The sequence below is a fragment of the Oncorhynchus gorbuscha genome, linkage group LG07, assembly GCF_021184085.1.
Source record: "Oncorhynchus gorbuscha isolate QuinsamMale2020 ecotype Even-year linkage group LG07, OgorEven_v1.0, whole genome shotgun sequence".
Lineage (NCBI taxonomy): Eukaryota > Metazoa > Chordata > Actinopteri > Salmoniformes > Salmonidae > Oncorhynchus > Oncorhynchus gorbuscha.
Genome location: NC_060179.1, coordinates 43765960 through 43788371, shown reverse-complemented (window position 1 = coordinate 43788371; position 22412 = coordinate 43765960). Strand labels below are relative to the sequence as shown.

Here is a 22412-nt window from a genome sequence, read left to right as displayed (position 1 = left end):
TTTTTTTTTTATACAAATAAAATTCCAGTTTGATATTATGGGGTATTGTGTGTGGATCAGTGGCACAACATGTCTATTGAATCCATTTTAAATTCAGGCTGTAACACAACAACATGTGGAAAAAGTCAAGGGGTGTGAATACTTTCTGAAGGCACTGTATATTACATTAGCTTGACTCTCTCCATGGGATTGCACACGCACACGCACGCACACGCACACGCACACGCACACACACGCACACGCACGCACACACACACACACACACACACACACACACACACACACACACACACACACACACACACACACACACACACACACACACACACACACACACACACACGCACACGCACACGCACACGCACACGCACACGCACACGCCAGACACACATACAACCCCTCCTCATATGGTTTACCTCCCAGGGAATACCAAGGCATTGCTACGGCAACGGGTGCCTTGCTCCTCTAATGAACTGGTTGCCATGCCAATGCTGTTGGCTACAGTATCATATGTAGAGGCAGAGGGGGAGAGGAGGGAGACAAGGAACTATGCTGAACTGTACCATTTTATTTACAGATCATAAGCATGGGACAATAGCTCTGTGTGTATCTCACTAACCCCCTTCTCATATACACACATGAAGTTCCAAGACAAACATCGCAAAGGAATTGTCGTTCCAAGAAAAAAAAAACACATTGGGAATAAATCATATAGAAGCGCTACCAGATGCATATAAAAACATCAAAGAAATTGTCCATTGTGACCAGAAAGCCTCTAGTGTATCAAGCACAGACATGTGTGGGGGGGGAAGCTCTTTATCCTTCAAAGAAGTTTAAAAAGAAAATCTCTATTTCTCATTTCTCAGGTCTAGGCGTATGGCATAGGCAGATAATTGGTTTAGACGAGAGAGCGTTGAGTCTTTTGTGTCTTGAGTCTTGTTCACGACACTGAACGAAAAATAGCAAATCAGTCAATTTAAATCAATTCATTAGGCCCTAATCTATGGATTTCACATGACTGGGAATACAGATATGCATCTGTTGGTCACGGATGGCACGACAATGGGCCTCAGGATCTCATCACAGTATCTCTGTGTAATCAAATGGTCAATCAATAAAATGGAAGTGTGTTCATTGTCCGTAGCTTTATGCCTGCCCATACCATGACCCCCACTGCCACCATGGGGAACTCTGTTCATAACATTGACATCAGCAAACAACTCGCCCACATGACTTCATACACGCTGTCTGTCATCACCGAGATCCATCTCTAAAGAGCACACTTCTTCAACATGCATCGAAGGTGAGCATATGCCCACTGAAGTCGGTTTCGACGCCGAACTGTAATCAGGTCAAGACCCAGGTGAGGACGACGAGCAGGCAGAAGAGCTTCCCTGAGATGCTTTCTGACCGTTTGAGCAGAAATTCTTCGGTTGTGCAATCCCACAGTTCCACCAGCTCTCTGGGTGGCTGGTCTCATATGATCCCACAAAAGAAGAATCCGGATGTGGAGGTTCTGGGCGGGCGTGGTTACACGTGGTGTGCAGTTGTGAGACCGGTTGGACGTACTGCCAAATTCTCCAAAACAACGTTGGAGGCGGCTTATGGTAGACAAATTAACTTTCAATTCTCTGGCAACAAGTCTGGTGGACATTCCTGCAGTCAGCATGCCAATTGCACGCTCCCTCAAAACTTGAGACGTCCTTGGCATTGTGTCACCTGACAAAACTGCACATTTTAGAGTGGCCTTTTATTGTTCCAGCACAAGGTGCACCTGTGTAATGATCATGCTGTTTAATCAGCTTCTTGATATGCCACACCTGTCAGGTGGATGGATTATCTTGGCAAAAGAGAAATGTTCACGAACAGGAATGGAAAAAAATGTATGCACAACGTTTGAGAGAAATAAGCTTTTTGTGTATTTGAAACATTTCTGGGTTCTCTTATTTCAGCTCAAGAAATGTTCAGTGTTCATAGTTAATTCAATGTTTTAAAATGAGTCGGAACGGTGATAGCGAATCAGCAGCTTTACAGTTAATGAGCACAGTTTGATGTTTAATAGGTAGTAGGCCTATGCTAGCTCAGTTAGATTATACATTTATTTCAAGAAGCATATGAATGATTATAGTCAGCTTTAAATGAGACCAGTAAAGTGCCATCGATAGAGAGGTGAAACCAGTTTTCATAAAGTACTACATCTACTTTTAATACAAAAACTTGTCAATCATGAGCCGTAAATACAGCCTCGATGTCACCACATTTGAGTTAATTAACTGTAATTATGCTTTAGATTTGGATCACAAACTGTTTGCCAAGCTAATTATACACCTTTCAGTCAAATCAAATGGCATTTAAAATGTAGAACACACCTTTGACCCACTCCTTACTTCCATCCTACACGCACCCCCCCGCACACACACACACAGACACACACACACGCACGCACGCACGCACACACACACACACACACACACACACACACACACACACACACACACACACACACACACACACACACACACACACACACACACACACACACACACACACACACACACACACACACACACACACACACACACACACAAACCACCTTGAAAACAATACATTCATGATCTCCCTCTTATCAACTGTTCACTGTGCTGTCTTGTCTCTCGTCTCCTCCCTCTGTCAGAGGTGTCTGCAGTTTGACCCTGACTTCACAGTTTGGAGCGCCAAGCAGGAGGTCATCTGTTCGCTGAGCGAGCCACTGTGGGACGTCTATAACTATGGCCTCTTTCAGCCCGCCGGAGACGGATGTGATGCCATGTTCCTGGAGGAGGAGTGCTGCCTCCGAAACTACCCACAGTCCTTTGAGAAAGGGGTGCCTTACCTGGAGGTATTTTGTTGGAAGACACTGGGGAAACGTTGTTAGATAGTGATGCAGTAAAAATATGTTTATCCCATTTAGGCTTTTCAGGAAGATAATTTAAAAACTGACTTTGACTAATGGGCTGCCCACCAATCTGATCTCCATTTTGTTTTAAATGCATGACCTCCACCATAACCACAACCACCTTGTAGGAGCAAACACATTTCTTATAGATATATTTAATATACGTTTTTAGTGGGTTTGCAGTGCATGGATGTGACTTAGATTTTTCACTGTGGAGCTTCACATACTATTCAAGTCCTATACAGTACAGTGATACCTATACACTGATATTATGATGCCCTCTTGTGGTACATCTTTTGCAAGTGTTCAGGGTGGGGTTCCAAATATGCAACAGATCCGGGTTAGGGTTGATTCCAGAGGCACTACAGTGTTAAGATTAGGCCAAGTTGGAGCCAGGAACATGAAAATAAATGTGGTTCTTATCCTTCAGATGGTTGTAAAGATTTAAATAAATGTTTTACCATAAATGTTTTCTGTTTTACAGTTTAGGTACAAGACCAGGGTATACAAACAGACAAACCTGGATGAAAAACTACTTACAAAATTGCACACCAAGGTACTTCCTATTTTGTTATAATATTCTTATGTCACTTTTGTAGGTGAAACATATTTGTACAACTATGCTAATTAATGTTCCTTGCTAACAACAAATGTTACCACGACATTAAAGAACGATCCCTTAAGAGTCTCATTCGGTCATTAACTTACGTTTTCAATGGAATCTTCCTGGGATGTGCAAGGAATGTTTCCAAGGGACCATTCCCTTAATGTCAATTAGAACCAGAACGTGGTTACCATGTTCTCAGAACTTAAGAAATTAATGTTCTAGAAACGTTTCATTGGAACATTGCAAGAACATTCATGTGTCCAGTTTTCTGTGGGTTAGGAGAATATTCCATCAACGTTGCCCCAAACACACAGAACATGGTTGCCATGTTCTCAGAACACAAGATGTCAATGTTCTAGACACGTTTTATGGGAACGTTGCAGATTCCATCAACGTCCTACCAAACATACACAAAAAAATAAGCACATGGCCTAGAGATATCCCTTATTGGGACAGTATTTAGGGAATTTGTCATTGATGCTGGTGTCCTGGGTTTGAGACCTGCTTGGGGATTCACCCTACTCTCACATTCTTCGCAATGCATATGTTAATGTCATTATTGCTGTTTTGAATTGCATTTATCAGACATTTTGATTGTTTGTATGGACATTTTGTTACACTTGGACATATTATTTATGTATTTCTGTTGATTATCATGTGTATAGATTTCTCCTCTTTCACTAATTCCTGGAACTTTGGCTACCAGCTCTGTCAGGTTTGATGTGGTGTTTCTGGACGAAGAGATCAATGCTGCCTTTTCAGAGTTAGCATTATACTCAAATGTTGTTCTCTTTCTCCTCGATTTAACTTAAAGAATAATGGGTGCATTTGCACAAGGAAAACGTTAAGCAGGGTAACAACACAGCTGCCATCTTTCGTTGATTTTCGGCATTACAATAGTCTATTGGAAACGAGTTAGCCTACAGCATGAATTCCATTAGCATGAGACAAGGCTTTACAGAATGTAACACACCGGCAAAGAGAAAGTGAGATACGTAAGTCAGTTGTCCAACTGAATGTACTCAACTGAAATGTGTCTTCCGTATTTAACCCAACCCCTCTGAATCAGAGAGGTGCAGGGGGCTGCCTTAATCGACATCCATGACTTCGGCGCCCAGGGAACAGTGCCTTGCTCTGGGGCAGAACGACTGATTTTTACCTTGTCAACTCAGGGGTTCGATCCGGCAACCTTCCGGTTGAGCCTAACGCTCTAACCACTAGGCTACCAAAATATATGCTTCTGAAAGTAATCTACGGGTTACTTGAAAACATAACTGTAATACTATTACAATATTTGAAACCAGTAACTAGTTATTTTACTCCGTTAATCATAAAAGTAAGTAAGTAATATATTACCCCAACACAGTTCCCAAGTGATTCTGTGCTACTGTAAATATGCACAGTTCTCATATTCGGAGAACAGGACAGCCATGTGTTTCTATCAGTGGCAACACCATTTTTTCGTCTGGAGGGTTGATGCAAAAACATCCTTGGTTGACAACCTCTGATTTGGAAATGAATATGTGATATTTTTTTACTTGAACCTTTATTGAACTAGGCAAGTCAGAACAAATTCTTATTTACAATGACAGCCTACCCCAGCCCAATTGTGCGCCGCCCTTTGGGACTCCCAATCACAGCCGGATGTGATGCAGCCTGTATTTAAACCAGGTAATGTCTTAGACCACTGCGCCACTCGCGCGATCAAATTAAATGAATGAATCTTGAAAATATATGAATTTGAAGATTGTACCTGTAAAACCCACCAACAAAAAATATGACAAAATAAATATACATTTGGTCACAAAAAAATAAACACCACTACCGCCTGGGCCATGTTTCGGCAACAAATAAGGAATGTTCCAGATACACACGTTTGTTCTACATGGTATACGTGGTGAGATTTCAAAAATGTGATAGCACAGCATCTCAAAAGAAAATCTAGAATTTTCAATGATAAACACATTTGAATTAGATCCTTATAGGTGTGTTGTGACTGTTGCCTAATAATGACATAACATATTGCTAAGAATGTGAGAGTAGGGTGACTCCCCTAGCGGGTTTCAAACATAGGCCACCAGCACCAATGACAAACACCCTAACCACTGTCCCAATAAGGGATTTATTGGGCATGTGCTTATTGATCCAGTATAGTTAGGCCCTGTCCAGAGGAAATCCTAAACCCTCCTCCTTAGGCATTTGTGTAGATCTAAAAGAATGTGATAGGTGTGAGCAATGTGGTGAATGCACTTTGAAGTAAATCGCAGCTCTATTAAAAGTACAAACAAGATACATTTGTATTGATCATAGTGATTCAGGAGTGTAATTAAAACAGGTTAATATGCCCCACCAACAAAAAGAACTATACAGAAAGCCCTTAAATTGTTCAAATAAGTAAATGAAATCGAACTAGAGAGAATAGGCAAATTAACTGACAACTTACACAGACATGGTGGCATAGCAGTAAGAGCTGAATGCTGAGTTCAGATCCCAGGTGAGAACATGTTATATAGTAAAGACTGTATAAATAAACATCCAAAATGTAATCATGTGTGTTAAATATGTAACTTAAAAGCTATGTGTATGTATTCCTAACCTTGTCAATAGACAAAAAGAGCTGTGAATGCATCAGGGGTTTACCAATCAGGTCCTTGATGGGCTTGGCAACAGTAACAAAGCCATGTCTAATGAAACATGTTTTTTCGGAAAACATTTCTTTGGGACTATCAGGCTGTGTCCTGACAACTGCTACACCTTCCTATGAAACGTGTCTGGTACATTAATACGTTATGCAATTTCTAAACGGTTCTACAGATACGGATGAAAATACCCTCAAATTAAATTTGACCGTCTACACTTTAATCCAGGGGTTAGAACTCGTTCAGGGAACAGAACTGAAAACCGTAAAATAACAACATGTTTCATGGAACAGAAACGGAACCTGTAACAAAAGTGACCCATACTGTTCTGGAACAGCACCATTCTTTAAAAAGCATGGGAACCAGTTAATAATGTTAAGGAGTAAGATTTTTAACTACAAAAAGGTAAGACGTGTTTTTAATTCTGGTGCCGCTCTGCACACACAAGCTTGTTCGCTACCTAGCTCAAAGGACATTCAATTTCTACATAGAAGCCGCTCCTCCTAGGTATAATTCTGGTGCCGCTCTGCACACAAGCTTGTTAGCTACCTAGCTCAAATGACATACAATTTCTACATAGAAGCCGCTCCTCCTAGGTATAATTCTGGTGCCGCTCTGCACACACAAGCTTGTTAGCTAGCTAGCTCAAAGGACATTAAATTTCTACATAGAAGCCGCTCCTCCTAGGTATAATTCTGGTCCCGCTCTGCACACACAAGTTTGTTAGCTAGCTAGCTAGCTCAAAGGACATTCAAAATTCCTACTTTAGAAGCCACTTCTCCTAGGTATAATTCTGTGGACCTAATTCAGATAATGTATGTCATAACTAGATGCCCACCTGCAAAATTTCAGTCACATCTTGCACCATAGGCTACACTTGTCTGTCCTTCACGCATTTAAGCAACTAGCTTGCCTGCTCTATCCACACTGATTGGTTAGGTAATTTAGTGAGGAAAATGTCAAAAGCTGATGATTTGACAGGTTAAAAAGGAACAGAAAGGATCTAAAGAACCGGTACTGTCTTGAAGTTCAAACCGGTTCAGAACTTTATTTTGTTGGTCGGAAACAAAAAAATAGTGGTTCTGTTCAGAACTAAATTATTGGAAAATAATTTTGGTTCCAACCCCTGCTTTAACCTCATAGTCATTGTATAATTTCAAATCCAAAGTGTTGGAGTACAGGGCCAAAACAACAACAATTGTCACTGTCCCAAAACTTTTAGATCTCCCTGTACTGTAGATATAACGTTCCCCTAACTAATAGAAAACTTGACACTCAAACATTAGGGGAACATTACAGTTAACATTACAAAAACGTTCTCTCTCCCTGGATTTGTTAGTTGGGTTTATGACAGACAAATGTTGATATTGGCCAGTAAACCTCTTTCCGTGCAGGTGAGTCTGAAAAAGTTCATGGACTACATTGCAAGTGGATCAATAGATAAAATGTCAAAAGCCCTGGAAAAAGGTCTCGACCCAAACTACCATGACCCTGACAACGGAGGTGAGTTGAACACTAGCTTGATAGGGTTGCCACTGCATGACTTTAACACTGTTTTCAATCAAATGTCAAATGATCATTTCAGATATTGACAACCCTCTTAATCTCAAACACTTTCTCTGCTCCCCCTCTCTCCCTGTTCCTCCATTTCCTGCCTCCTTCCTCTCTCTCTCCATCTTCTTCAGAATCCCCACTGTCTGTGGCGGTGCAGTCTGGCATGACAGTGGAGGGGATCAGGGTGCTCGTTCAGGGTGGGGCCCATGTGGACTTTAGAACCAGAGATGGACTGACAGCTGTACACAAGGCTGTCAGGGCACACAATCACGTTGCACTGCTGGTAAATCACGTTGCACTGCTGGTAACTAGGACTACACACACACACACACACACACACACACACACACACACACACACACACACACACACACACACACACACACACACACACACACACACACACACACACACACACACACACACACACACACACACACACACACACACACACACACACACACACACCACGTTGCACTGCTGGTAACTAGGATTACACACGCACACACACACACAAAATAAACATGCATTTAATAAACATGTCTTTTCCCCCTCCTTGCTAGGCTCTTCTGTCCCTGGGAGCATCTCCTAACTACAAGGACCGATGTAGCCTGACCCCACTGTACCACTCAGTGCTGACAGGTGGCGACACCTCCTGCTGCGAGACCCTACTCTACTACAGGGCCAGACTGGGAGTGAGGGATGAGAATGGCTGGGAGGAGTCTCACCAGGTATCCGTCTAGCTGTCTGTCCGGCTACCTATCTCAAGGATGGGGGTTGATATTGTTTTGGACTGTGTTTTGTAAATATGTCAGTATTTGACTTTGACTTTAATCGAATCTGAAGTATCATATTTTAATGTGTAATATTTTTTGTGTGTTGATTTTTGTGTATGTTTGTCTTCTGTGTATTATCATACGTTGGTATAGTACATTAGGTTTTTAGCATACTTTCAATATCCTGTCCTGTCCATGTCTTAAATTTTTCACCCCTCGTTTTGCACTCTCCTTTCTCCTCCATTGAGAGACACCTTCTCGCTGGTCTCTTTCCGTTGTTTCCCTTTCTCCCTCTCTTCCTTTCTCTCCATAGCTCAGGGATGAAGAGGAATTTGGAATGCAAGAGATACACAAGGTACTGATCATCTAATCCATGAATACTTCCATTCAAGTTGTGAAGTTGGGGGAAGAGTGACTCTTAGGATCATGACCTTGCATGACCTTCCATGGTCTCAAAGGGGTAAAAAAAGAAGATGAAAGAAAGCAGAGTTGAGTTATTTCTTCCTGAAACAGAGATCCTTCACAATTCAGTACATTCATCTCATGTAACTGTTGAGATGCGGATAAACATTAGACACCATCTCGTGCTGACATCTGCTATCTCTGCGTCATTCACTCACTATCTCAGTGCGCTGCTGTACACCAGTGTGGTGTCATTCTATTTTACTTTATTTTATGTTAACTTATGTAGTGTCCTGTGTTTTGTTACTTCTCTAATTTTGTGTTGTGTTATTTTAAGTGCAAATAACGAAAGCGGAAACCGTTAAGGGGAAGGTCAAAAGCTTGTTTACATTGTTTTAATTTCTTAATTTGCAATGGTTCAGACATTCATCAGTTCTATATATTATTCTGTTTGTCTTTTAACGTGTCACAATTGTATGAATAAGCACAGTAATTGCATATTTTCAAGTGATTGTGAAGTGATGACCCTTTCGATACTCTCTGTGATGTAATCTTTCGATACTCTCTGTGATGTAATCTTTCGATACTCTCTGTGATGTAATCTTTCGATACTCTCTGTGATGTAATCTTTCAATACTCTCTGTGATGTAATCTTTCGATACTTTCTGTGATGTAATCTTTCGATACTTTCTTTATACCCCCTCCTCTCAAGGCCTGCCAGAATGGTTTTGCCCAGCACTTGGAGCACCTTCTGTTCTATGGGGCAGATACCACTTCTCAGAATGCCTCAGGGAACACCGCACTTCATATTTGTGCTCTGTATGATAAGGTAATTATCATTTTTTTTAAATACAGGGACAACACAATAATCAGTGTTCGTGTCCATTCAAAGTTGAACTCAAAGTAACTGTTTTTTGAGTTTCAAATGTCTGTGTGACATTTTAGTCCTGAATTAAGTTAAACAGTGGCTGTCTTTCTGGCCTATCAGGAAAGCTGTGTTCGTGTTCTGCTCTACAGAGGGGCCAGTAAGGAAATTAAGAACAAGCATGGACAAACCCCCTTTCAGGTATCAATAACAACTTAATGTTTTCAGTTTTCTTTAGTTATTTATTCTTCCGACTAGCCCTAATGTAATCAGGTTTGCTATAAGTCAATAAACCATTGAGTTGGAAATCAGTTAGTTGTTTTAAATGTATTATTTGCTAAGTGTTTATTAAATTGGGCATTTGCTGTTTTGGAGGGACTCTTACTTTACCCGATGCATGTGTTACAGTGTTGCATGTAATTGTATGCGTGCGTACATGTGTCTGTGTTTTGAAGGTAGCAGTAATGTCGGGCCATTTTGAACTTGGGGAAATCCTCAAAAACCACAGAGATGCAGATGTAGGTAAGTCTTGGTCCTCCACGTAGGTCTTTTCAGATTAGGAAGTGATTGATAGTGAGTTTTGGTGCATGAGTGTCTGTTAGCGTTGAATGGCGGGAACTCGGTTACCGAGATTTACTACCCAAAACCACTCCCTTTTCCCGGAATAAATAACTGCGAGAAACTGAGCAATTATAATAAATGATTTACATCAACAACATGATGTGAAATGGAACTGTTACATTATGTGAAATGATTCAATCTTGCTTCTCTGCTGTCTTCACTCTGCTCTCTGCATGATCAGTCATCAACACTCATGTTGTGGACAGACAGCCCGACTCAGTATGGAGTGCAGTTCATATTGCATGTAGACCAATCATCTCATCATGGTAACCTTTTTTTCTTGTGACAGGTAGGCCTGCATTTACTGCAGCATTGCCTATGCTACGGTATAAGGACAAATGCATGTAGAATTTATCATCTCCATCACCTTGTTCTTTTATTTGAAAGATTTGTGGGGTTTTTTTGTTGTAGCTGCAGAGTTTTAAAACGGCCAATCACTTGAATATTGTTGCGTTAAATTAGAGCAGGCGCGAGCAGTCTTCAAATCAAATTGCATCCAAGATAGATAATCCTGTTCAAGATTCACATATACAGTATATATACAGTACCAGTCAAAAGTTTGGACACACCTACTCATTCAAGGGTTTTTCTTTATTTTTACTATTATTCTACATTGTAATAATTCTACATTGTAGAATAATAGTGAAGACATCAAAGCTATGAAATAACACATATGGAATCATGTAGTTACCAAACAAGTGTTAAACAATTCAAAATATATTTTAGATTTCTTAAAGTAGCCACCCTTTGCCTTGATGACATTGGCATTCTCTCAATCAGCTTTACCTGGAAGGCTTTTCCAACAGCCATGAAGGAGTTCCCACATATGCTAAGCACTTGTTGGCTGCTTTTCCTTCACTCTGCGGTCCAACTCATCCCAAACCATCTTAATTGGGTTAGGGTCAGTGATTGTGGAGGCCAGGTCATCTGATGCAGCACTCCATCACTCTCCTTGTTGGTCAAATAGCCCTTACACAACCTGGAGGTGTGTTGGGTCATTGTCCTGTTGAAAAACAAATGATAGTCCCACTAAGCGCAAACCAGATGCGATGGCGTATCACTGCAGAATGATGCGGTAGCCATGCTGGTTAAATGTGCCTTGAATTCTAAATAAATCACTGACAGTTTCACCAGGAAAGCACCATCACACCATCACACCTCCTCCTCCATGCTTCAAGGTGGGAACCGCACATGCAGAGATCATAATATAATCCGTTCATCCTACTCTGTGTCTCACAAAGACATGGTGGTTGGAATGAAAAATCTTAAATTTGGACCCATTCAGACCAAAGTACAGATTTCCACATGTCTAATGTCCATTGCTCGTGTTTTCTGGCCCAAGGAATTCACTTCTTATTATTGGTGTCCTTTAGTAGTTGTTTTTTTCTGCAATTCGACCATGAAGGCCTGATTCACACAGTCTCCTCTGTACTGTTGATGTTGAGACGTGTCTGCTACTTGAACTCTATGAAGCATTTATTTGGGCTGCAATCTGAGGCTGGTAACTCTAATAAACTTATCCTCTGTAGCAGAGGTAACTCGGGGTCTTCCTTTCCTGTGGCGGTCCTTACGAGAGCCAGTTTCATCATAGAGCTTGATGGTTTTTGAGACTGCACTTGAAGAAACTTTCAAAGTACTTGAAAGGTTCCGGATTGACTGACCTTCACTTTGCTAATTTGAGCAGTTCTTGACATAATATGGACTTGGTCTTTTACCAAATAGGGCAATCTTCTGTATCAAATCAAATTGTATTGTTCACATACACATGGTTAGCAAATGTTATTGCGAGTGGAGCAAAAATGCTTGTGCTTCTAGTTCCGACAGTGCAGCAATATCTAACATGTAATCTAACAATTCCACAACAACTACCTAATACACAGAAATCTATGTAAAGGAATGGAATAAGAATATATGCATATAAATATATGGATGAGTAATGATAGAGTGGCATAGGAAAGATGCAATATTTGGTATAAAATGCTGTATATACATGTGAGAGGAGTGATGCAAGATATGTAAACATTATTAAAGCGGCATTATTAAAGTGACTAGTGATCCATTTATTAAAGTGGGCAATGATTTCAAGTCTGTATGTAGGCAGCAGCCTCTGTGTTAGTGATGGTTGTTTAACAGGATGGTAGTAGGGTGAACAGGCAGTGGCTTGGGTGGTTGTTGTCCTTGATGATCTTTTTAGCCTTCCTTGTTGTAGGTGTCCTGGAGGGCAGGTAGTTTGCCCCTGTATACCACCCCTACCTTGCCACAACACAACTGATTGGCTCAAACTCATTAAGAAGACAATGCACACCTGTTAATTGAAATTAATTCCAGATGACTCCCTCATGAAGCTGGTTGAGAGAATGCCAAGAGTATGCAAAGTTGTCATCAAGGCAAACGGTGGCTAATTTGAAGAATCTCAAATACAAAATATATTTTGATTTGTTTAACATTCCATATGTGTTATTTCATAGTTTTGATGTCTTCATGATTATTCTACAATGTAGAAAATAGTACAAATGAAGAAAAACCCTTGAATGAGTCAGTGTGTCCAAACATTTGACTGGTACTGTATATCCTAGCCTACCTCTTTCAGGTAATACATTCAATTTACTATTAGCCAAAACATTTATCTAATGAATGTTGGGTTATGCATAAATACGCTTCTAACTTAAAACCTCGGTCTCTTGCACAATACGCAAGCACCTGCGTTCCGCTGGCCTCACCTTAAAAAAACGTTCCTTAGATCTTGGAGTCTCATGCGGAAAAAGCTAGACTAGAATAGCTTGCCGGACATTTTTTGTTGTTGTTGCGCTTCTTTTACCAACAGACTAATCAAAGAGGGATGCTTGCTCTTGTTTGCTTCAAAGTTAAATACAGCAGCCAATAGAACTCATGGGTAGTTTGAAAGAAGAGCGAGCGCGCGATGGCGGTAGACTATAGCAGTTTTTTATTCAGACCCATAACCATTCAATCTTTGAGAAGAGAAGGGAAACTCTAGTCCTATATTATTCAAGCGTGTCATTGCAATGATGAAGACAACAAAGCTTATTTCGTTTAACTGAAGAAGAAACGAACGACTGAAGCAACAATAGAGAGAGAAATAGTTAGGCAGGCTAATAACATTAGGGAAAATATTATGAAGGTATATATGCGGCTGCTTATTACACAAATATAAGCCCTATTTCAAAATTAAAATAAACAATTTTGAGTAACTTTTACAACTTTTTAAAAGTAATTTTTTAGGCAGCATGTGCTGCACCAGAATCACATGTTCTCTCAGCTTTATCATGGTTTTGAACAATGTGCGTAAGTCCAGTCAAATAATACAATACAGTACAGTAATACAATACAGTACAGTAATACAGTCCAAACTCAAAAAGATCAGCCTACTGGAGCTTGTTTAATTTCTTTACCCGAGAGAGCATATAGCTAGCCACATCTATAAGCTTTTCTGTTTTTCTGTCGAGCGTAATGCGCAGTAGCCTATATATCATATATGTATTGGATAATGGCACAATCATTTGGGCTTTTTGGGGTTTGGGATTATAAAAGTACTTTTTGATGTAGGCCTCGTAAAATGTATTTACTGTATGGCTCATCAGGCTCAGGTAGCATCAGCCTTGAATTTTAGATCAAAGCTCTAATCAAATCCAGACATAGGCCCATTTAAGTGACACTTCTGTTTTTTCCGGGGAACACCGGGTTATCTGGGAGAAAAGTGATTTATTCTCAGGATGGAACATTTGTAAAATAAGGGGAAAATATTCTTCCTAAGTGTCTGTACTGTATGTCTGTCATGCTATCTGCTATAAATCACTTTGCAGTGCATTGTTTGGTATAAATGTTCTGCTTCATCAATCAACATGTGACTCAGAAGATCTGTTGTCTTTTGCCGTCATATTAAGTTGCTTTATCCCACTGGTAGATGGTGTTTGATGCGGTGCACTGGATCAGCATACAGAGGCTAATCCCTAGACATTTTACAAACTATTTTGTTTCTAGAAACACTATTGGTTCAGAGGTGGCCGTTGACCTCAACTGATGTTTTGGATTATTGCTTGCCCAGTTTGAGGGTTGTATATGTGGTGTTCAAGTCCATCTGTGTTACTTGTCGATTGTCTTTGCATCCGAATCACTCGAGTTGGGTTGTTCATTGTTCACACTCTCACAGTATTCCCTCCCACTTTCTCTCAACTCTTGCACTAACCTCATTGTTTTTCCACCTACCTGTGACTCTCTTTTCTCAGTGCCCTTTCTGGAATCCCCAAAGTATGCTCCCAAAAGAGGAGAGAGTGCACGCACGCTCCCTCTCCTCATGGCTCACCCCTACCCCCTCCTGCGTGCTAACAGTGATAACAGCATGACCCTGCCTGACCCCATGGCCCTATCCAACAAGGCTGCTGGAGCCAATCCCATCCCTGGAAAGGTACATAGAGGCACAGTACGCAGATGTAGCAGGAGATTGCAACTGTACGGTTTATTGGGGAGCTGTGCTCTTAGCTACTTTGGGATGTTAACCAATGAATTGTGAGTTTGGGTCTGTGTAAGTCTCAACACAATTCTATATTTCATCCTGCGTGTGTGTGTATTCCCTCTCTGTCTAGGGTCGCAGGGCCTCTGAGGGTGTGAGGAGCTCCAGCAGTCCCAGGGCCCGTACCCGCTCCCCGTCGCGAGGAGGAGGGCAGAGCGACACGGAGGAGAGGCATCAAAGCAAACCACAGCGCGGCAGACAGGGGTGCGAACATACTGGAGGGAGAGACTGTAGATATTTCAATCGATTGATATATAATGTGCATATCCAAAAAGTGATATTTTTACATGCATTTTGGTTGTCTACAGCCAATGGGGCTGTTACCAGCTTTAAAGTTTCCAAAAATGTTATTCTCATAGTGTAAACCATTGTCATGAGCCATTTCTTGTCCCTCTATCTCCTTACTGGTATCCCCAGGTGTTGTTCCATGATACACAAACTCTTCCTCTGTCTTTCCTCTTGCAGTGCGACCTCAGCGGGTAGTGGCGGGTCAGCTGGGGGTCAGATGAGGCATATGTACAGTGCGGTCCCAGGGCGAGTGTACATGGCCACGAGGGCCTACACTGCCCACGGAGACAAAGAGCTCAGCATCAGCAAAGGAGACAAAGTCAAAGGTAAGAGAGATTCAGAGAGGAGCGGGTTTTTGGAGAGCCACTGTGTTGATTGTAAAGTTGGGATGACCCCTCTTCTCTTTGTTCTCTCTCTCTCTCTCGCTCTCTCTCTCTCTCTCTCTCTCTCTCTCTCTCTCTCTCTCTCTCTCTCTCTCGCTCTCGCTCTCTCTCCTCCCTTCTCTCAGTGTTGAGTGTTGGAGAGGGGGGGTTCTGGGAGGGCACGGTGAAAGGTCGTACAGGCTGGTTCCCCTCAGATTGTGTGGAGGAGGTCGGTCCTCCCAGTAAGGACAATCGATCAGGTGAGACAACACCAGCAACCTTATAGAAACCAAATACAATATGTGCTCAGACAGACACAATCCTCACTCGCATTGCATCAGCTCAGACAAACACCAACCAAAATCCCTCTACAGATGCTAACCCCGCATTTACTGAATGACTCATCTTATCTTCATTCAGTTGCCAACATTCTATTGACTGCAGGACATCCTCACAATGTTACATGCAGTAGGGCATGTATCACACCCACCCAGTAACATTAATAGCACACCACCACAACAACCAACTTGATCATTGTGTGTTTCAGAGATGATGCAGTGGAATACAAAAGTATACAAAGACACAGAGTACACAAATAGCGGGGACACAAAGACGACAAATAACACACATTAATATAAATGTGACACATGATTTTTGGTTCCAGAGACGCGCAGTGAGAAAGCCAAGAGGAAGCTGTTCCGTAATGTCACCATGGGAGCATATGATGGCGTGGATGGCCCCAGGTAAGACTGGACTTGATCAAAACTTGTCATCTGCTGGCCCTCAGGGACTAGACGTATTGATGAATGACCTCACGCAAAGTCTTTTTTTTTTACCCCTGGGACACATGGTCACCATGGTCACCAGGTTCTAAGGGTGGAGCAATAGTGAAGTAACGAAGGAACAGAAGACAAGAGGCTCTGGGAAATCACTAGCTAACTCTGCTAAGATTGAATACCCAGTACTCATCGTGCTCTGCAGCCCTTATGATTCTCAGTAGAACACATACAGTAAGCTTAGACCTGATCTACTGTAATGTTTTAGCTGTGTTTTGTCACTTGTGTAGGTGGACAGCTAGAATCGGCTAATTTGTTGGTGTTTCTGATGGGCGTGTTTCTGGGTTGGAAATTGGAGGAAGGTGTGCGTGTGTGTAGGGTGAACCGGAAGTGATTGCGTGTTTACGCTATTGTGCAGCTGTTTTAAGACCATGCTGGCGCTAAAAGCACGGAAGTCAACATGTCAGTTCAATTCTATTTCTTGTACATCTAGCAGACAAAGTTGCTTGACTTCTGCTTGTTCATCTGGCCAAAATCAAATCAAATCAAATTGTATTTGTCACATGAGCCCCAATACAACATTTCACATTACAGTAAAATGCTTACTTACAAGCCTTAACCAACAATTAAGTTTAAAAAATAAAATAAAAAATACCTTTGAAAAAAAGAAGAATAAGAAATAAAAGTAACAAATATTTAGAGAGCAGCAGTAAAATAACTGGGGCGTACAGAGTCAATGTGCGGCGGCACCGCTTAGTAATATGAGGTAATATGTACATGTAGGTAGAGTTATTAAAGTGACTATGCAGAGATAATAACAGAGAGTAGCAAAAGTGTAAAGGGGGGCAATACAAATAGTCTGGGGAGCCTTTTGATTAGATGTTCAGGAGTCTTATGGCTTGGGGGTAGAAGCTGTTTAGAAGCCTCTTGGATCTAGACTTGGCGCTCCGGTACCGCTTGCCGTGCGGTATGAGAGAGAACAGTCTATGAACAGGGTGGCTGGAGCCCAACTCACATGACCAATCACCCGTCCGAATTCGCCCTTTCAGTCCTACTTATTTTCACTGTTAAAAAAAAGAATGCCATAAATGTTGACGATGGATTCCTTCTCCCCCATTGCATCTGTCTAATCCTCTAGCGTCAAGCTGCAGTCCAGCCCCAGACATCTGCAGTTGTGGTGTGCATCATAAGGACTAACAGTGCTGTGTGTGTGTGTGTGTGTGTGTGTGTGTGTGTGTGTGTGTGTGTGTGTGTGTGTGTGTGTGTGTGTGTGTGTGTGTGTGTGTGTGTGTGTGTGTGTGTGTGTGTGTGTGTGTGTGTGTGTGTGTGTGTGTGTGTGTGTGTGTCTACGTGTCTACGCGCGCGTGTGTGTGTCTACGCGCGCGTGTGTGTGTGTGTGTGTCTACGCGTGTGTGTGTGTGTCTACGCGTGTGTGTCTACGCGTGTGTGTGTGTGTGTCTACGCGCGCGCGTGTGTGTGTGTGTGTATGTCTACGTGTGTGTGAGCGTGCGGCACAACATCCTGATGATGAGTCTTGGGGATTTGGAGGTGATGAGCTTGCGTTCAGTAAATCGGCAGGTGTGAGGAGGGACTCCACGCCCCCAGGGTTTTGGGCTTTCAACGTGTAGCTGACATTAGCCGTGTGCTAAGAAGCTCTTATTATTAGCTTAATAAAGGTTCACCGGTATTTGGCTATGTGAATAATGGCCAGTGACTCAGACGGTGAATGACGTCTGTGTGAAGAGAGAGTGCATGGAGAAATGTGTGTCGTACAGTGGTGGTTATGTGGCCGATTTGTAATACAGTAGCATTTTGAACTGGATCCAGCTCCAGATGTACGGCTGATGCTACCCACTGCATTTGTGTGTTTGGGAGAATGTCAATGAGAATTTTGAGTGGGTTTTGTTCGAATTTGAATGTTGCAAGTGCTGTTATGTGCATGTGTGTGTCTGTATTTGCAGATTAGGAAATCTCTCTGGAGTGGAAATCAGCTGTTTGTGAATCTGCCAGAAACCAGTCAGTGGATGTTCAAGTAAACACCGCATCCCTGCTGCCTGTTACCCCCCCCTTCCCCCACCTGCAAAAGCATTTCTTTTCTCTACCTCTTTTATGCTAAACCAACACTCTCTCTTTCCCTCCCCCTTCCCTTTTTCACATCCAGCGTTCTCTCCCTCCTCTCTCTTGCACTCTCTCTCCTTGTCGCAGAGAACCATCTCCGTAGCTTTCCTTTTCTTTCTTTCACTCCCTCCCTCTCTACTCTCTCTCTCTTTCGCACTGTCTTAAGCATGCAGGGTGTAGACGTGCTAGGGCAGCGCTCGCTCGCTCTCTCCTCTCTCTCTTCTCTCTCTTCTCCTCTCCCCCACTCTCGCGGCTCTCTCTGGCTGTGCTCTCGCTGGTAGAGCGAGAGGTGGAGGGAGAGGAGGGGGTGGAGGAGAGGTGGGGGGAAATGGCAATGGGGGGATGCGGAGAGAGAGATCTGTCTCTCTCTCTCTCCCTCTCTTCTTCGTGGCCGTCACTGGGCCCCAGAAACAGGAGCGTGTGGTTCATTTACAGGTAGCCGCTGTTTCCTCATTCATTGCCTGGCTATGGATGTGAGGAGAGGACAATGGAGAGAGGGGAGAGGTAGATGCAACAGAGAGGCCGTGGATTTGAAAGGCGGATTAATAAGCTATGTATTGTGTGTGTGTGTATTTGTGTGTATTTGTGTGTATTTGTGTGTGTGTGTGTGTGTGTGTGTGTGTGTGTGTGTGTGTGTGTGTGTGTGTGTGTGTGTGTGTGTGTGTGTGTGTGTGTGTGTGTGTGTGTGTGTGTGTGTGTGTGTGTGTGTGTGTGTGTGTGTGTGTGTGTGTGTGTGTGTGTGTGTGTGTGTGTGTGTGTGTGTGTGTGTGTGTGTGAAATCCTCTTTTTCCAGTGTGTGTGTGTATTTGTGTGTGACGGAAGTGGCTACTGAATGGAGGCTCTGACTGCAGCATGTTTATCTCTGTTTCTCCCCTCTCATGTATTTCTGAGTGTAATCTGAGAGCACGCTGCAATGTCAGCTATATATTGCCATATCTCATAAACTGTGTGTTCCATCTGTGTTTGTACCACTAACATATAGGATGATAATTGTTTTATAGAAAGGGCGAGAGTGGACAGATTAAGTGGTTTGTTTGTGATTTCCTTCATGTGAGTGTGTAAGTGGGTGTGAGCGCACAGGCACAGTGTGTGTCACTGTGGTTGAGTGTCGTTGTGGGAGTAGTTCATCTGTGTCTGTGTCCCTGAATTGTGTCTGCGTGTATGTCATTGTGTCTCATGGTTTAATTGTATGTATGTAAATGTAGAAGATGAGTATGTAAGTATGTATGCCTACAACGCTGCTTCTTCTGTACAATCCTGGAAGCTACAGAGGATGATTCAGGAATAGGCTACTGTAATACTGTAGGCTACTGTAATACTGTAGGCTACTGTAATAATGTAGGCTCCTGTAATACTATAGGCTCCTGTAATACTATAGGCTACTGTAATACTGTATGCTACTGTAATAATGTAGGCTCCTGTAATACTATAGGCTACTGTAATACTGTAGGCTACTGTAATAATGTAGGCTCCTGAAATACTGTAGGTTACTGTAATACTGTAGGCTACTGTAATACGGTAGGCTACTGTAATAATGTAGGCTCCTGTAATACTATAGGTTCCCGTAATACTGTAGGCTACTGTAATACTGTTGGCTCCTGTAATACTGTAGGCTACTGTAATACTGTAGGCTCCTGTAATACTGTAGGCTCCTGTAATACTGTAGGCTACTGTAATACTTTAGACTCCTGTAATACTGTAGGTTACTGTAATACTGTAGGCTCCTGTAATACTGTAGGCTAATTTAATACTGTAGGCTACTGTAATACTGTAGGCTCCTGTAATACTGTAGGCTACTGTAGGTTACTGTAATACTGTAGGCTCCTGTAATACTGTAGGCTAATTTAATACTGTAGGCTAATTTAATACTGTAGGCTACTGTAATACTGTAGGCTACTGTAATACTGTAGGTTACTGTAATACTGTAGTCTACTGTAATATGTGAGTGTCACACTGGCCAGTGGTGAATTCATGTAACGTAGAAGCAGTCAATATGCACATATAAATGTAACAGGAACGACGGGGGTTAAATGGTACAGACTATTTCAAAGAACCACGGTGTCATTCCTACACCTCTGTTGCTTTGGGGATAACATGATACAAACCAGCCATTTGAGCACACTGCTGCATGTAGATTTGTATCCTTTGAGAGGGAATGCACGAAGGAGACGGGATGAGAGAAAAGGACTGAAGTGTGAACAGCAGATGGATGGAAGGCGGCTTTTTGCGTTGGCGAAACCGTAACTTTGACAGTGTGGCGACACACAAGGGAAGGATGAAAGGGACAGTCCAAACTGTAGACCTCAGTATGAGAAGTTAACAGTGGTTTCTTCAGCTCTGTAATGGATCCCATGGACTGCCTGCTCACACCGAGTTCAGCAACTCCCAGAAAAGCAAAGACTCTCATCCTCAGCCGTGTTGTACCTTGATGGATTTGCACAGTCGATTGGAGGCGTCAGTTTGAGTTTATCCCGGGCATCTAATGCAGAAAAATGAAGCTCCGGAATAAAACACGAGGATTTCAACCCAACAGATTCAACCACAAGTCATACAGTGACCGAAGAGCCAGACATCCTAATGGAGTTTGCAAAACAGCATGAATTGAGACCGGCCAGCAGTGTAAAATTGAGACCTTTAAATGAACGGAGATGTTGTTGTATATGGCTGTTAAGTCTGAGGTTACAGTATGCACTGAGCTCGTAAAACAGTGTGAATTGAGACCCGGCAGGCTTTACAGCGTGAATTGGAGACACTGTTGTTGTAGGACAGTATATGGCTACTGTGGAGTGAGGCTCCTGTATTCTCTGAGCTCTACATGAGGGAAAGCCGCTGTAAGGCAGCCATAAATCTGGCAAGCAAACAGAAGTCCCAGACATGGCAATGGGGCAATGACCAACTCGTAACCCTGTGCCGTAAAACTAATCCTACCATATCATAACAACTGTCAACCATCGATGAAAGACAGCAAATGTCATTATGAAGAGCGACGACTATCTGCTACTCAAACAGAGATCCCTATCTGTGCATCATCAAGTGGAGAAGTGGAATGAGAGCTAAACCAAGTTAGCTAGTGCAGTGAAAGCTTGAAGAAAGTGAATGCAGTATTACAGGTGTGTTTATAAGTTCCCATTAACAGTGAAGTGTCTGTGCAGCATTTTTTATGTACATTCCCACGTGCTTCCTGGTGCTAGTCAGCGTTATGCTGGATTATGGAGAGGTCTCTCCAGTACACTCCTCCTCGCCCATCATGACACCGACTCTCCCCTGGTTTGACGAGTGTCTTTGTATGGTGGTGCTCTTTGTATGCCATGCCTCAAGCCCCCCCATCTTTTGGTGCAGTGTGATTTCATAATGTGATGCAGTATAGCTGTCTCCCAGATTCAGAAATGCTTTATTTGCATGACAATGAGGCTTTCTGTTACTCAAGAAGTCATATAGCTTGCTCTCTCTCTTGCTCATTCGCCCCCCCTCCCTCCCTCCTCCCCTTCCTCCTTATTCTCTCTAAGTGACTACATCATTAAGGAGAAGACAGTGCTCCTGCAGAAGAAAGACAATGAGGGCTTTGGCTTTGTGCTTCGGGGAGCCAAAGGTGAGTGCCTGTCCTCCGAAATATCCCTGGATGTCTCCTATCTCCAGCTTCCACAGTCCTCTATCCCTCTATATATTTAACTTTCACCTCTCATTTCCTCTTACCCATTTCTTCCATCCTATCTCCCTGCCTCCACTTTAACACCATTGTATTACTTCTCTCCCTTATCCTCTTGTTCTTTACTTGTCTCTCTGCAGCCCAGACTCCTATAGAGGAGTTCACGCCGACCCCAGCATTCCCCGCGCTGCAGTACCTGGAGTCTGTGGATGAGGGCGGTGTGGCCTGGAGGGCTGGCCTAAGGATGGGGGACTTCCTTATTGAGGTATGGATCCCTGGAAAGGCTTGTCATTCT

General features: G+C 42.6%; 1 protein-coding gene across 1 annotated transcript in view; it reads left to right on the top strand.

Moving 5' to 3' along the window:
- LOC124038998 (SH3 and multiple ankyrin repeat domains protein 1-like) overlaps positions 1–22412 on the top strand; it is a 64011-nt gene that overhangs the window by 24956 nt on the left and 16643 nt on the right. The window contains 16 exon segments of the mRNA XM_046354893.1: positions 2675–2878; positions 3420–3491; positions 7576–7684; positions 7867–8018; positions 8299–8466; positions 8825–8866; positions 9626–9742; positions 9902–9979; positions 10234–10300; positions 14644–14822; positions 15001–15131; positions 15393–15541; positions 15724–15837; positions 16242–16320; positions 21978–22060; positions 22258–22382. Of these exon segments, the coding sequence (XP_046210849.1) occupies positions 2675–2878; positions 3420–3491; positions 7576–7684; positions 7867–8018; positions 8299–8466; positions 8825–8866; positions 9626–9742; positions 9902–9979; positions 10234–10300; positions 14644–14822; positions 15001–15131; positions 15393–15541; positions 15724–15837; positions 16242–16320; positions 21978–22060; positions 22258–22382 (1869 nt within the window).